At 40.8% G+C, this 17,010-nt stretch overlaps 1 protein-coding gene across 1 annotated transcript in view; it reads left to right on the top strand.

The window, feature by feature from the left end:
- jam3b (junctional adhesion molecule 3b) overlaps positions 1–17,010 on the top strand; it is a 39,708-nt gene that overhangs the window by 14,217 nt on the left and 8,481 nt on the right. The window contains exons 2-4 of the mRNA XM_084373550.1: positions 16,003–16,071; positions 16,161–16,274; positions 16,378–16,530. Of these exons, the coding sequence (XP_084229676.1) occupies positions 16,003–16,071; positions 16,161–16,274; positions 16,378–16,530 (336 nt within the window). The remainder of the gene's footprint in view (positions 1–16,002; positions 16,072–16,160; positions 16,275–16,377; positions 16,531–17,010) is intronic.

Genomic DNA, 17,010 nt, shown 5'->3' with positions numbered 1-17,010 from the left:
ATGAGTTGACCCCAGTCCCCTCCACCACGCCTGCCTGTCAAAGCACATTTCACCTGTGACCAGTCATCCCCACACAGTCACACACTTTTGGCGACCTCACATTCTGCACTCCTCTTCATGTACTCCACATTAGTGCTTACTAAGGAACAATGAAACTGTTAGAATTGCCACCCACAGCATTATACAACATGCGGGCCAGTTGCCATAGTTTGCGAGAGCCTTCTTTAAAGGAAATCTTTGTCAAAGAGCAGATCTTTTAGCAGTGAAATGTTTGACCCCTTGACTCTTTGCTTGACCATGCTGATTGACTTGAGCTTTTTTTCTCACAAAGTCAGCAGACACTCCCTTCTGTCTGGTTTTTATTAAACTGTTCAGCAATCACATGCTGAGTAAACCCTCATTTATATTGTATTTCTATAAACAGCATCTGGAGTTTGTTAGTTGATTGTGAATTTAGAAGCCTCGCTGATGATGTATTGTAGTCATACAGTACATCAGATTTTAGTGCTCTCACCAATCTCAGTACTTTTGTACGTTTGTGGAAAACAGTTGAATCAAATGGCATGTGTATGATTCTTAGAATATAAACAGGTTACTGGAAGAGTTATGAGTCATCTGTTGAAAAAAACAGTGTTGCGAAATAAGTTAAAGGTCTAAGAACTCAGTTTTATTTATAATGAACCCAGGAAAGAGAGGCTTTCTGAAATGATTGTCTCCACCAGTGATCAGAAATGCATCATGTCAATCTAACCACTGTGCTTTTCCAGTATTCAGACTTCTACTACACAAAATGCCTTTGTTTGTGAGAACAAAGACCAGTTAATAGTCCAGGCTGTGGGAAGCCACTGTTGTAAGAGTAGACATTAGAAATACTGGGATTTGTCCTGGGCCTGCTGTTTCAGAACTGATAGCATCTTGATGACTGAGCTGAATGCTGCTGGGAGGCCCTATTATGAAGACTTTATAAGCTTCCTGCTGCCATCTCACACATTATGCTCCTGAGTACCATAAATGTGCAGCTACACAGTTCAAGACATGAGTGCATGTGGCTCCACTCTTGTGTGTGTGTTTAATGCACTGTTGCATTTGTCTGTTGGCATTCGTGCTTAGTTGCTTGTTGTCATTTAGTTAAAGTGAGCCTCAGATGAGAGAACTGCCAGTGCAGAGGTATTAAATAAACACTCAACTCCTGTCCGTGCGGACGTGCAGGTTGTGGGAATACGCAGCTCATGAAAACAGTTTAAAATAAAAGTCAGCAGAGTTGTATAAAAAGTTGGTGTGTCCCTAAAGGCTGCATCACAAAAAGCACCCTTTCAGTTCGGCTCTTTTCAGCGGGCATCCTTGGAGCATGCAGGAAGTGAGGCAGATTAAACCTTTTGGACCTGCTAAGTCAACATGTCTCTGCTGTGTGGTGTTGTATTATTGTTCAGTTGTCAGTTGAGCCTTAGCTCATCGTGGTCGGCTCCGCTCATCGTCCACGCACTCAACAATGAGCGCTTATCTCTGCAGGCTGTGGCAGAGTGGCTCAGCTGCCCCCCATCTCTCTGGCCAAATGAGCATTATTAGGTAAAGGAACTGCTGGCTGGTCAAAAAAAAAAAAAAAAAAGACCCATGTTAATATCCCAGCATCCAGATTAGCCTGATATCTGCAGATGTGAGGGTTTCCAGATCTTTATATGTTGTAGAGGAATTATTGGTTAATCTTTTGTGGCGTGCTGACGGAAAGCTTTAAAAAAAAAAAAAAAGGGTGAATATTTTTATTGAGGATCGAATGTGTGTGTGTGTGTGTGTGTGTGTGTGTGTGTGTGTGCATGTGTAAGTATAGCGAGTGGGGGAGGTTTTGGTGTGCGTGGTTACAGGCAACAGGATGTCATCCAGGGATTTATCACTATGTATTATTATCTGACCAGTTCATTGTTGACTCACAGGGAAGGATGTAGGTTAGTGCACAGTAGCAACAGTCATTTAAAACCCTGCTCTAGAGATCAGTTTAAAATGGCGTCACAATCAGTGGACTCATGGAATCATGAAATGATACTACCCATAAGCCACTCCCGTAGCCATACAAACATTTATTTTCATCATGGTTGAAAAGGGCCCATGTGGAAATTGCATTCCTAATTAGGATTAAGGAAGGGGTCAGGCAGCCTGGACTAGAATGTGAAGCATTTGCAATGAGCGCCGCTCATGCCATCTGTGCAGAGAGTGGTGAGGAGCTAATTCTGGCACTGAGTGTGGTGCGATTTAACACAGATTTTTGTGGTAGCAGCTTCAATTCAAGCATGGGATTTGACTCTGACTGCAGCCCAAAAAACTGTTGCAGCTAGTTGAATTAGCCCCCACCCCCTCCTGTTAGATCTCCTTTAAGCTGACGCCATGGAGCTCCCCAATTCAATTGGACATCCAACATGTGCGGCACGTCAGATTGTTCGCATAACAGAGATGCTGCGCCAGGGGAGGCCCGCTCACCCTCTTGGCCTTATGCTTCAATCTGTTTTGACAAGGCATTCTCACTGTCTCCCTCAAGAGGCTGACCTGGGCTAGAAAAATGAGCAGCCAATTATTTCATCATGAAGTATGGTCATGGGTTCTCTGGTTGCCTATGGAAGGCAGGGGGAGCTACCACTGCTTACACCTCTTACCTGGGAAGGATCCCAATTAGCAGTCTGTGGGGGTCGTGCTGACAGTTGCTATATATAGTGTCTGAACGTTTGAATGTTTAAGGAACAGTTCATGATCGTAGGATATTACATGCGATGGTCCACATCATTAAAGTGCAGTTGAGCTTCAGAACTGATATGGAAATCTGTCATGTATCAACAGTTACAGGCTTGTTATCTCTCTTGCAGTGATTATTTTAGATTTTGTCACAGCCACTAATACAGCAACCCAACCCCCAGAATAAACGTTGGTAATATACGTTTCAGCAAATCAAAGATATGTTGAAACTTGACATTTCTTTATGCTGCAAATTTACATTTATTTATGTTCATTTTTCAATTTTATGTTGTGACAGCCCTGTGCCTATGGGTACGTTAAGGGACAAAAAATCAGTTGGGGTTGGGACAAGATCATATTTTAGCATAAAATACTTGTTTCTGTTGCCACAAACACTGCTAAACGTCTGGTTTAGTTGCCATGAACACAGCTAGAAATCATCCGAACGTATCACCAGAAGTTTCCAGTGGTCTTTGGCTCTTTAAGATCTGAAAACGCCGTCACCAACCGTGGTCTCTTGCTTGGCAGCTGATCACCTCACCACTATACCCTCTATCTCCTGACAAGAAAGTCAGCTCATATACCGTAATTAGAACATGATAGGATGCATATTGTCGAAATGTTGATATGATACAGTGGACATACAGTATGTATTATCTTACGTTACTACGAAAACACCATAAAATAAAGCAGTACACTTTACAGTTTCTAGTGGTGTTTGAGTTCTTACATTCTGACTTTCTTTAAACAGAATTAATATCATTGCAGAGGTGACAGACAGTCATGTTGCTAATTATTCATGTTCAGACAGCTAGAGGAGGGGGGCACAGTGTTTCAGCATAGAGTGCAATACTGGAATTACACTGCATCGCAAATATAACTCTATGGAGTATCAGGTTGTCCTTCAGGATCTTATGACTGGATTTCTGCTCAATAGATTTAGGTCTACACTTCCACAATGTACGTGGTCCTCAGTCACAATACCCATCAACCATCGTTCTGCTTAATTAAGCATTCATTCACTCCTACTGCCTGAAACTGTGTCACAAAAACAAAGGTCTCCATTGGCATGCATTGATGCTGGGATGTGAAGAGGCAGTGTGACACCAAACAACAGTACTATTTTTATACAGCAACCAGGATCTGATTATCTCTGGGCCAAGATATTTCACATGACTTAATGAATGAGTAATATTATCATTGAAGATCATTCAGTGGATATCAGTTCCTTGTAAATGCCTGATTGTCAACAACAACTGTGGCAGCATAAGAGGATACGTGGCTTAAGAACAGAGGGTTCCTGCTAAGAGGTGTTTACACCAATTGGTAATATACGTTTCAGCAAATCAAAGATATATTGCAACTTGACATTTATTTATGCTGCAAATTTACATTTATTTATGTTCAATTTTATGTTGTGACAGCCCTGTGTCTATGGGTACGTTAAGGGACAAAAAACACTCAGTTGGGGTTGGGAAAAGATCACATTTTAGCATAAAATACTTGTTTCTGTTGCCACAAACACTGCTAAATGTCTGGTTTGGTTGCCATGAACACCATGCATGGGATTGTTTTATAATGAAGTTAATAATAAAGGGATTAAAAAGAATTATAATTATAAAACAGCGTATAATGTAAAAAATATATATATAATACACACTTGCACAAAGGCAATTATTTCAGTGTCCATTATATATCCTTACAACTCAGATTCATCTGTTTTATGACTGATATGAATTGAGGTGCCTGCAGGGTTTGTGTAGAAAGTACAGTAAACAATGCACATTAATGCTTCCAAAACTTGGATGTTTGTTATATCTTGTCAAACTTTATCGATGCACACACCGATATTCAGTTATCAGTCTTCTTGATATACATGTGCAGTATAAATAAAAATTTTAGTGTCAATATTTAGGATAACCAGTGATAGAATGCAGCTAACTCCAATTTACTTATGTATTTAAGTACCATTTATTTTCAATAATGTATGTCCATTTTCTGCTACTTTATCCTTCCACCCCGCTATATTAATTTGATAAATTAATTTATTTTAGGAAGTCCCTAATTAAAGGCCTGAATGGGAAATAGATAAACTTATTAAACTAAATTAATCAGGAGATAAAGAAGTGAGACCTGAGTATTGTGATAACAGTTTCAAGTTGAGTGAATATATGAGTATTTTAGACACATTTCCTAAACAACTATTTACTGTCTGAAGAATCTGTGAGGTGCCTGATGTGAACTGATGGCTTAATGTCATGAAAGGCAGTATGGTGAGTGAAAGGCACTGCGTGTAAGGTGGAAGAGTAAAAGTTGCTTTTCCTACTCTGTGGTCCAGTCCTGTGAGCTAGTCGTACTTAGCTCCAGGTCAAAGTGAGAGCAGGCCAGATGTAGACGCTAACACTGACACAAAGTGACAGGTTCCCAGGCATTCAGTGACACCATCGGCTCCTCCCCCACCCCCCTCTCCATCCTCTCATTGGCTCAGGCCGAGTCTTTGACCCTGCCTAGATCAGAGGGCTCACCAGCAGCAAGGCACATGGGTTGCCCTGGCCTTACCGGGCTCACAGATCACGGCCTGCAGCAGCCTCGTATGTAAATGCAGAATAAATGAATACACAAGGAGCCCTTGTGGGGAAAGCTGAACCGTGTTTGAATATACCTGGAAAAGATAGGATGCATTTGAATTCACTCCTGATACCAGGATACAACTTTGAGTCAGACAGAATGAGTTTATCCACCAGGGGTAGAATGGTTGTTAGCCGGGACGTCACCCTGACTTCAGGAGAAACATGTGAACAAGGTGACTTTGGTTCAACTGTGAGTCTTAATTGAAATGCAACCTGTTCATCCATACTGTGGTAAAGTTTCATCATGGAATATGCAGATGTGTACTCTCCTTTACCTCCACCTGTTCTTCAGGCCTTTAATTTACCACCTTCCTGGTTGAAGCTGATTGTATGCAGACCACTTGGCATTCTGAACACGATGTTAGTCTGACCACTTTCATCTCTGAGCATTATAATTCTGCAGGCTTTATGCTTCTTGGCCACAGGAAGAGGCACAGTGACTGGGTTAATCCATCCAACGTGCTGGATGCCACACTTTTAGATAAACGGACAGTTAGACTTCTTGTGAAATGCAATGATTCACTTTCTTGCCAAGACTTAGATGAGATAATCGATACCAGTCTAATATCTGTACAGTAAATGTGAAACAACGGTGAGCAGCCAGTTAGCTTAACTTAGCACTAAGACTAGAAACAAGGACAAATAGCTAGCCTGGCTGTTCTTGGGATAGATGGTTAGGGTGAAGTGTTGGGGCTACATGGCCCGGTCGCTAACTAGTAGGGCTGGGTACCGTTTAAAAAATTATGATACCAGTACCAATACCAGTACCCTTAAAGTGATACCGATACCAATAGAAGAGTACTTCATTTGATACCTTTTTTTTTCTGATTCATTTGATACCCATCATGTGAATGGAAGCATTCAGTAGCGTAAAAATGCCACCACTCCTCCCAATCCAAATGATTTTTACAGAAATTGAAATTCAGTTCAAATTATTAACATTTATTCAATAACTGTTCAAAACTGTACAATGAAGTGTTATTTTGGCAGCCAACAACCAACATTCTCAATCTATCCACATAACAGTCAGTCCTCAACAGTTCTTTTTTAGAAATATTAGCATGTCAGCCTTTTCTGGGGTAAGGCATGCTCCAGCAGTTGAAAATATTCGCTCTGCTGGAGTGGAGGATTCCTGGATATATGTATAATTAGAGGCCAGTTTAAACAAATGGGGAAGGTCCCTCTCCTCTCCCACCACCACGCAGCAGGATTGGTGGAGGTCAGCTCTGCAGGTAGAGCTCTATAGCGTTCAAGCTCCTACTGAGTCTTATCTGATCGGTCAAGGAGTTGTGCTGCTAGGATGTTTTTAAGGGCCAGGTCCTCCTCAGCGAACAGCTCCCCCAGTGTCAAACACGGAGTGGCTCGAAGTCACAGCACTCTATAAAAGGTATGTATCGAGGTAAAAATAAAAATCAAGGTCACTTGATTTAGACTAACCCAGAGGAAGGCACTGAAGCACTGGGTTAGAGCTTAGGTTAGTCTGGGGACATCAGCGGCAGAAGTTGTGGTGGTAGTAGGGGGACGTAACATTAAGCTTAGTTAAAGGAGCCAACATTAACCAAACACATTTAGCTGCTACAGAAGCTAAAACTGGGATATGCTTGCCAAATAAGGTAAAGTTAGCAGGGAATCCAACAGATGGTGAAACCTTGCACACAAACCTGCCTATGAGGGATTTCTGTTTCTATAAAATCCAAGCTAAGTTTGAACATACAAGAGATGAGTAATTTAGCATAGTAACCATTTATCTTACCCAAAGTAATTGACAGTTGCAGTATGTCCTCTTGAGAAGATGACTGTGGAAAACGCCATTGCTCTCATAAACACAGTGCAACTATCCACCCTTAAGTTTTTTAACTAAAGACTGCTACACTTGGTACCACTTCTCTAATATCAGTGTAGACTGGCAGGGTAGGAGCACAGGTTGCTAATGTTAGCCTATAAATCAACTCTAATAGTCAGGTAATGAAGCAGTGTTCTTTTTATTCGATGACTTGATTGATAGCGTAAAATTGAGAATGAACTGCGAGTGTCCATGCTTTTCTGTCTCCATCAGATAAATGGCAAATGGCATTGTGATAATACCAGGATTGCCACAGTAAAACAAGAGAAATCACCACAGCTGAACGCTGCCTATTGGAAATGTCCTGTCTCATTTCTTTTACATAAATACAAGTGTTGTTCCATTTCAAAAGACAAGGGTTGTTCCATTTCAACGGGGGAGATTTCATCCACTACCCCTTGTAACTCTGTTCTGAGGGGAAAGGGGGGACGCGTTAATGAGGAGTAGGGTTAAGAATTCGAAATGGGATAGAGCTAGATTATCAATATTTTTTAGATAGTAATTTATGTTAACGGGTCACATACTCGACAGAATTTCGAAGACCTTTACAGAAAAACCTATCAAACCATGACCTCAAATAGGGACATGCTGTACATAGCAAACCATGAGTTTAGTGGACCACTCCACCCCTGTTCAGCATGTGATACATTTATATGCAGGTTTAATATAGCTGCATATTTTACATACACTTGAAGTTTGCTGCTCCTTCAGTGACAAGCTGCTCTGGGTCCATCCATTTACGCTCAAACGTGGTGACATTTGCTAAGCAGCTGAAGGAGCACCTGGTGCATTTATATGGCAGGGATTGCCTTATCTTTGTTTAACCACACTTCATGTGCAGTTCCCTTGACTTTCTCCAATTGACACAATTTTGTGTTTTTTCACGGATTCTTTCACAGATTGACTGTTCTCCCAGAGGCTCTAATAGATAAAGTGAATGTAGACTAACATCAGAAAAAGGAAACAAAATGCCTTATGCTTGTACCTTAGATTATTTTATAGTTCCGCTCAAGCTCAGAGGAATAAGTCTGTTGTTGAGAGCTTCAGTATGTAATGAAAAAAGCACAAAATTGTTTTTCTCGAACAAATAGAAGCGGATTTCCCTAGTCGATCAAACAAAGAGATTACTCAGCCTGAAGTCTTAACATGTTTTATTTTCTCTCATGACTCGTTCCTGTGATGATCTGAACTGTCGATGAGTTTCTACAGAGCCATTACAACATACAACAGAGGGGTAGAAGTAGGTGTGAGTGGGGAGAAGAAAGTTAAACATACACTTTGGGATGGGAATAGTTCGACACTAGTGGATGACCACAGCTGTGACAATACAACCTGGGGTCATCCTCCCTGCCCGCTCAGCCCTAAAACCTCTCCCTCATCATGTCATCAGATTACTGTTTTCATGGAAGAAGACTTCTTAGGTCTGTTTACTCTCTCCCACAGCACTAAAACAGGTGGGGTCCTGTCTAGTGCTAGGTCATCAATGGGAGGAAGGGAAATGGCAAGTAAGACAGAAAAAGAATCAGTTACTATGGAAATATCACCAATATTGCTATGGGAACTGGAGCAGCAGAGCACGCTTTGTCTACGATCCAGCTGTAATCGTCTCTCAGAAAGAAGCTTATGGTAATATGTGATGCTCTTATGAATTAATTTGTCAGGCTTTGTGTCCCAGCTGACATCATAGACCTTTATCAAATGGAAATTAGTGTCTCCTCAGGGGGAAGCATGCAAGACATGAGAGTCCTTCAGCAATACACTGTTCAACTTGCCTCCAGTCAGTCCCAGTACATGGTCTGAATATCAATAATTAAAGGGCCATTTCACTAGTGATTCTTAATCATATCATTTTCTTTATAACTTGTTATAATATGATATTCCACTTAAAGATTTTAGATACTTGATTGTAATACATTGGTTTTTCAGTGAAGAACCACTTTTGTGGTTTTATGTGTAAAACGACAATAACCAGTGACTCGGCTGTCATTTTTTACTTTTAATTCAGTCATCCTCATGATCATTATGACATAGTTCTCTAAATCTCACAGCATAGTTGGCATTCAGTGGTTTTATGTTTTCTTCCCTTCAACTTTTCCTTTAGAACACTTTAGAATTTACCCTTTTCTGGCTTGGCTGGTTATATTCTGCTTGAGGCTCACGTTGACCTTTTGAGCTCTGTGACCAGAAACTTGGCGGTCATGTGTGCAGTGCCAAAACCTCTAACCTAGTTTGTAGGAGAAGAGAAACATTTTCCACTCTTAAATGATTTTCTGTGTGCTTTCAGAAGAGAAATTCCAACAGAGACTCTTTAAAGGAATGCACAAGTGAAAGCCCACAGGAGACCTGGCAACCACTTAACACAGCATGAATTGTGAAGGGCAGGTCTTTATCTGTCTGTCTTGGGCTGCTAAAGGACCAAGTCATCTAGTCATTCTTAGGGACTTTGATAACAGGAATGATCCAATCATCGAAGATCATTAATTGAATGTGTGAGTTCCTGCCCTGTGTTTGGCAGAATAATCCAATTATTGAGGTAACATTTGTTTGTGTTAATAGCATCCTTAAATAATACATCTGGACAGATGGTAAATTAGAGCTGAAACTACTTGTTATTTAATGGATTAGTTGGTGAACAGAAAGCCAAATAACTATTTTGGCAGTTGATTAATCCTTTTTGTCATTTCAAAACATTTAAACATTCTGTAGTTTCAGTTTTTTCAAATGTAAGGATTTGCTGCTAAGTTAAACATCTTTTGGCTTTGGATGGTCGTACAAAACAAGTCATCTTTAGACATAATTTTTAAGATTCATTTGTACTAAATGATTAATCAAGAAAACAACAGCAAATTAATCAATAATGACAATAATCAGTGGCATTACTATATTAAACTGCAACACTGTTTTGCTGTGAAGCTCCAGAAGTAATGACTGAATTTTAATTTTGAAAAGTTTCGCAGCACATTTAAAGAAAAGTGAATTGTCTATAAATAGATGTAAAATGATAATCTCTAAAAGTAGACCATTTTTATAATGATCTGTATTTGAAGTCATTTACAGGTCCACACTTTGACATTGATGTGGACCTTTTTATGGACTTGAAGTGTTGTGAACATTTACATACAGATTTACATTGCTAATCACCTGCTTGTTTGCTTGCTTGCTTTTGATGTAATGATAGACATGATTCTGGCCTTTTTTCTTTTTTTTTTGGCTTCTGTCATGAAGCTCTTTTGTTCCAAGGTTGTGGAGAAAACAAGCAGCATAGGTTCCTCAGAACCAATGTGAGCCTCCCTCTACATTTTCATTCTTAATTTCTCCACTGCAGAGATGTAGCGTGCTTTCGGTCCTCACTGGCCACATCGTTGTTTGCTTACTTGATTTGCTTGTTTACCTACTCAATGTTTCAATTGGAAGCATGGTGCTGAATATGTATCAGGGGTATCTAGGCCATGTTATTCATGTAACATTAGCTACATGCAGTCAATATATAGCATGTACAGTATGTTCTCGTATCCATGAACCTGGAACTTCCACGTGTGTTTCGATGCACATGCTCATTCTACTGTACCTCGCTTATATAAGGTGAGATGTTGTTAATGTGGCACAGAAAATGTGGTGCACATATATTTTCTTATGTTGTCATTTTTACAAACTGTTGAAAAATAAATCATTTGGAGGACACGGCCTTGGAGATGACAGTTGTTGATGTGACCGGCTGGTCGGGGAGCAGGAGTGTGTTTTATTGAGATGGCCAGTCATTTCTGTTGGACTACGGAAGAAAATAATTGATCAATCTGCAATTATTGAACAGCCCTACCCCTCCTTGGGGAGTCAATTGTAAACAACAATTCAGAATGAAAAGAATAGTGGTTAAAAATATAGTAAAAGAATGTTAGTTATCATATCAACAGCTCCTTTTATAGAAAGCCAGACTCAGCCGAGAGGTTCCATGCAACTCAAGAAGCATACAAACACGTGGAGAGTTACCAAGCAGCAACTGGTAGCAGGAAAAACTGGGTGTATGTACTTTGATGTCTAAGCCTCCAGAAGGGCGTGGGAATAGTCTCCACAGGCAGGAGGCGGAGGTGTTCCACAGGGAATATCACCGGGTTGCTTAATTGAACCTTTCTATTTATGATAGCGGCCTCACCTCTCTGGATTCACGAGCAGCAGTACAGGAAACAAGCTCAGCTTCCCAGGGGGAACAACAGAAAAAAGGAGAGATTCATTATACAGTGCAGGCATCAGGAAATACCCAGCTCCTCTGTGCCTATTGTATTATTCACTGATGTAAAACCTGGGGGGTTTACGAGGGCATTACACTAAGATTACAGAGAAAACCCTGCGCCCATCATGGGGCGGCAAGGAAGATTAAAAAGAAAAAACTTTGCAGATTGCCAGATCTCACACAGCTGTGTCTATGCAAGAAGGAAATAAAAGTGAAGGGACACCAATGAAATTCATGGCATATGTAGGTCACTGAGCACCTGCATGGTTTAAAAGCTAATGATTCACATCACACACATCTTCCACTCAGACCGGGTCATGTACTGCTAGTGTGTCAGAGAGTTTCAAAATCACCACACAAAAAAGAAATAAGTAATCTAGTTATCATTGGCTCCATTGGTACAAGGCTATTCAAGGAGACAGACAGGATGAGTATGACATGATCAGGGAAGGATGTGTCAGACAGACTGGAGGAGAGATGGAAAACATCGCTCTCATAACACACAGTCAGCACTTCCCGAGCTTTTACCCGGCTCAGACACTTTACTGGACAGTCCAGCTGTTTCTTGCCCAGTTTGAAAAAGATGCAACCTTTGCTGAAATGATACCCAGAGGGAAGCAGTTGTTTAATTGATGCAATGGGGTCATTTAATTCCTGCCAAGAGTTGCACCTTTTTTTGTTATGCTTCTTTATTTTGTAGCTGCATATATTGGAAGCAGGAGTTAACATTTTTGGAGTGAATAGAGTAAAAAACACTTACAAAAAAAACATTGTCACTATCATTCCTGTTAGCATCATGAAAAAACACAGTTAGGAGGATCTACACATTGCAATTGTGTAATGCAATTTTTTTTATGATACACTGTCACTGTATTCATCCTCACTTGACTTTTTATTTAAATGACTGAGAATTCAGAGAATTGTCAGCTCTACAAATAACTTAAGCCTGTGTGTTGTGTTATTTAACTGTATGGTTTCTGCTGGAATATTCAGCTTCAATTAAAATGCTGCTTTTTCACTGCCCTGAATATCAGAGAAAAGTCAACGATGGTTGAATTTGACTCAGGAAAAAAAAGAAGAAGAAGAGTTGTCAAAAACTGACCTTTTCAAAATACTCTGTTCATGTATGAGACTTGAAGGCTTTTGGAAAACAGGACTTCCTTTCTTTAACGTTAGAGCAAAGGGACAGAAAGCATATTACAGATTATCATTGTGCAGCGTCATTTAATGCTTCTAACTAAAGGGTCTTTATTTGTAATACTCAGCAATAACTGCGAAGAATATGTTATTTGAGTGAGTCTGAAGTCACAACTACCCAGTTCTCCCTGTCTACTAGCTTGAGTGGACTTCAGTGCCAAAAAGTGTCTTTTTGAGTGGGGGTTTCATGTGTTTTCCTGGACAGCTGTTTCCATGGCAGACCTCTCAAGCTTTTTATCTCTACGTCAAGCTCACTTAGGCACCTAATCTGTACTAATACTCTCCGAATTAAGGAGGAGCACAGGGACAGGGGGTAAACTCCATTAGCTCTGTCAGACCAGACTTTAAACTGAGTGCTGCATTTAATGGAAAGTCATAGTATTAAATGAATCACCTGGAATAATTTATTGTCTACATTCGATTCTGTTTCATCCCAGCATATCCTGGTACTTTGGCATACTTGGCCTAGTTAGATTTGGTATTGAGTTACACAGTACATGCAGTGCATTTGAAATGTAAACCAGAAGTAAGCACTGACATACTTCACATACACAACCTTTGTCAGAAAATAGCATATTTCTACAAGTACATGAGTACTGGCAGGGATTTTTATTGAAGAGTAGGTATCAGCACCATTGTGTTAACATGGATTCAGTCATATTTCAGTGTAAAGAAAAGCCTTCAGTCGCTTTTCATCAGACGACGGTTTACATTTATACAAGAACGTAGCTGCAGGTACAAGGAGCTGTCAGAAACACTGGGAGATGAAAAGCATTTCTCCTCTGCACAAAGCTTTTAACTGTGTGTGCCTCTCTGCATGTGGCAGTGTGGAGAGGAAGCTAAATAGGTGACAGGCTTCGACTGGATTGGTGATGTTTTGACTGTCATGTTTCTGAAAACAAGTGCAGATCTCATCCTTACTGCTTTGCAATTCTTTGTCAAAGTTCTCAGTTAGAAAACACTACTTTTTTTGGTTTGTCAAGAACTTTTTCATTTAGTGCCGTGGAGCTAAACTTGTTCCACTTGGGTCCAAACTTCGGCACAGTACAGAATAAATTACGCCTGGAGATGTGAAGCCAAATCAAATATTTATTGAAATCTACATTAGCAATCAGAACAAATACATTTTCATTGTCATCCTGTTGGGCTATATTTCCCCACAAGTAGCAGTCAGGGTCAGCTGCATACAGAGAAGCACCCTGGAGCCACTCAGGATTCACAGTTTTGTTCCTGGACTCTTCAGCATGGAAGATGTTTGTGTAGAGGGCTGCTTGTCACCAACAAATAATTAGTGATAAAATTCTAAATTTCATGTAGAATTGTCACGTTGAAATTAAAATGATTCTACAATGTTATACCTACACTGTATCTGATAGAAGAAGATCAATAATATCCAAGAAAACTTAAACTTTCCAAACAACTACTAGAGCTCTACCTACCTACAGGAGTAGGTAGATCTCTTATTGTCAAACGTAGGTGTGACCTACTTTTGACCCTTATGCAGTGTTATTACCATCAGCAGCGGTTACAAACAAGCTGTCGTCTTGTCATGATCTCCAGAAAGACCGTGGGCTAATCAGCTTACCCTGTCTGCTTTAGCAGGTGACCCGAGACACTGCTGCGTGTTCAGATGACAGTTGGTGGAGGTTAGGTAATCCCCATTTGAGCAGTTTTTCTGAATGAGAGGCTCATAACCACTTCCACCACTAATTGGTGGTATTAACCTTACACCTACATACTGTATGTCCCATTCAGTGTTCCTTTGTGCTTCATCTCTTTGTTTTGCATCGCTTTGTGTTTTTTGGTGACTCCTTGGACTGACTTTGAAGAAAAAGAACTGTTGACACTCAACTTCATTCAGAGGTTCTGGTCCAAGATCCCTAGGCTTTTACCCAGTAGACCTGCTCAGTAATTAATACATGACACTGATAAGCCATCTACCTATCACCATCTGATTCTTATGATTATCCAGAAATAGAGAAATCAACATTTTTACTCGAGGTAACAGTGCTTTTCATTTGGTCGCTTGTCACTACTTCCATGATAGGGAAGTCAGTGAACGTAACTGACTAAATGTGTCGTGAATAACGAATAAATAATTGCCTCGTGCCTTGACTGCAGAATCATTTGTGTTTATTTTTGTTTATTTGTGTTACCCTCCATTCAGCTGTCAACATTCCAGAACATGAACACCAAACAATGGAGGTCACTTCTGTGGATCACTGCTCCAGTTAGGTTGATAAATGAATGAGGATACTGCACTTTTTATTCCCAAAAACTTCAAAACTACTCTTAGGAGCTCTCCTGTTGCTAAACTGCTCTGGATCAGAGCACAATCAGATGTAACTGTGGGTGTTTATTCCTCCAGAAGGTCTGGCTCTGCACCCACCTCTCTCCTCCAGAATTGGCCAGCTCTGAGCAGTTGAGCAGCGGTTCTACCTCCCCACACAACACTCGGCAAACACCTTTTGTTGTGTTTCGATAGAGAGCCCCTTATTGGTTGACATTACATATTGTGCATTCAATATAATAAAGGTCAAATCCATTCCTATACAGTTTACCACTGAGATTTATTGTATCATGACTTGAGTGTCCTGTATTCTGTAAACCAGATGTACTAAATTTGAAAGCTGCCTCTTTTTAAAATTCAGCCAGGGGTTGGCAGCAAGAGAGGTTGCACAAATGGAGATTAGGGATTCCATAGAGTTTTAATGACAGAACAATCTGCTGAAGTGACCCTGCATCCAAGAGCCAAACCATTATTTCATATCTCTGGAAGTGTTGGTGAGTGTGTTCCCCAGTTAACATTCATGTGGAAGTGACTTTGTGTGGATTTGTTTGTGGACCATAGGCTGTCAGTATGACTCAGCAGTGTCCCCTCCCTAGGCCCTAGCCCTCCACCACATACCAACACAGATCTTTGCAGGGTGCTTTTGCACCATTAGTCCCACATGGGCAACAGCATCAGGCTCAGAGAGAGAGGGGGAGAGGGAGAGAGAGGGGGGCTCGGCAGGCGGTTGAACTACTGGCATGGTGAGCTTGCCCTGAAAAGGGCACATGCCTCCCTGCGCAATTATCCACTGTGCATAGAAACAGCACCCCCACCCTCATCACAGACACACACAATGGTTTGACCAACACAACTAGAAATGGAAGATGGACAGTAACAGAACATGGCCATAGAGCACCAGGATGTGGGATTCACATTTTTTTGTCACTTTAATTGTGAGCGTGTTACAAACATCCCCAAGGAGAGTGATAAAATAAGCATCACACATCAGCGGATGTCAGCTGGTATTGTGCATGTAGCACTACAGCATCACTGTATTATGAAATTCATGCTCTGGAGAGTCTCATGCTGCATCGCTTCTTCTTATGTCTTGCAGGCTACTTCAGCGTGTTAGCAGTGGTCCTGAGAACAAATGACGAGTCACCTTGGACCGATGAGTTTGACAGTAAGAGCTAATGAATAAATACCACCACTGAAAACAGTATGTCTTTTTCACATCATTCACGTCACTCCCCTTTTTTCTCTGTCTTCCAGAAATTGAGTTATCATGTTTGATTGAGTCCATTTCTACAACCAATCCCAGAATTGAATGGAAGAAGATAACAAATGAGGGACCAAGTTATGTGTACTTTGACAAGAAGATCTCAGGTAACGTATAAGATGTACAATCAGGTCTAATGTCAGTCTCCTCAACAGTCTACCAGTGATACGTTTATTAATGAGAGAGTTGGACGTGTTTTTGTTCCAACAGGTGACCTGGAGAACAGAGCAGTGATCAGAGAACCTGCCACATTACTGATAACTAATGCCACAAGATCGGACACAGCCAAATATCGTTGTGAGGTCACCGCTGCTGAAGACCTGAAGTCATTTGATGAGATTGTGATTGACCTCGTCGTAAGAGGTACTTACCCGCATCACTGATTATTTATATGTGTGTATGTAGGCCTGTATTGAGTCAAAGATATGAGTATATGATATAGTTTCGAGCCATTATTGTGTCCTTAAAGAGAGACCTTGCTTAGTGATTCACACTTTCGATGCTGTAAGATGAAACCGTGTTGTAGGTCGCACCAGCCCTTTGGCATACATACGAGGATGTGTTATGACCAGACCTGCCCAGCTGCAAAGGCGTGTTCTGGGCTATAAGAGGAAACCTCTGAAACTGCATCTGCTCAGTGCTAAAGAAAGCAAGCGCTGCATGTTTTGGTGGCGTTTTTTGGCATGGGCCAAAAATCATGTACCCGTCCTGTCAGTCCTGTGAACCAGACTGACATTGTTTTTTTGTTATAGCATCAAAGTCAATGATAAAGCCAGCAGCATCAGGACAGAATGTGTCAGTTTGTTAATCACTGTGATGCTTACTGAACATAAAACCTCATCC

Source organism: Pagrus pagrus (genome assembly GCF_965226575.1).
Source record: "Pagrus pagrus genome assembly, chromosome: 14".
Classification (NCBI taxonomy): domain Eukaryota; kingdom Metazoa; phylum Chordata; class Actinopteri; order Spariformes; family Sparidae; genus Pagrus; species Pagrus pagrus.
This window is presented reverse-complemented; position numbering and strand designations above follow the sequence as displayed.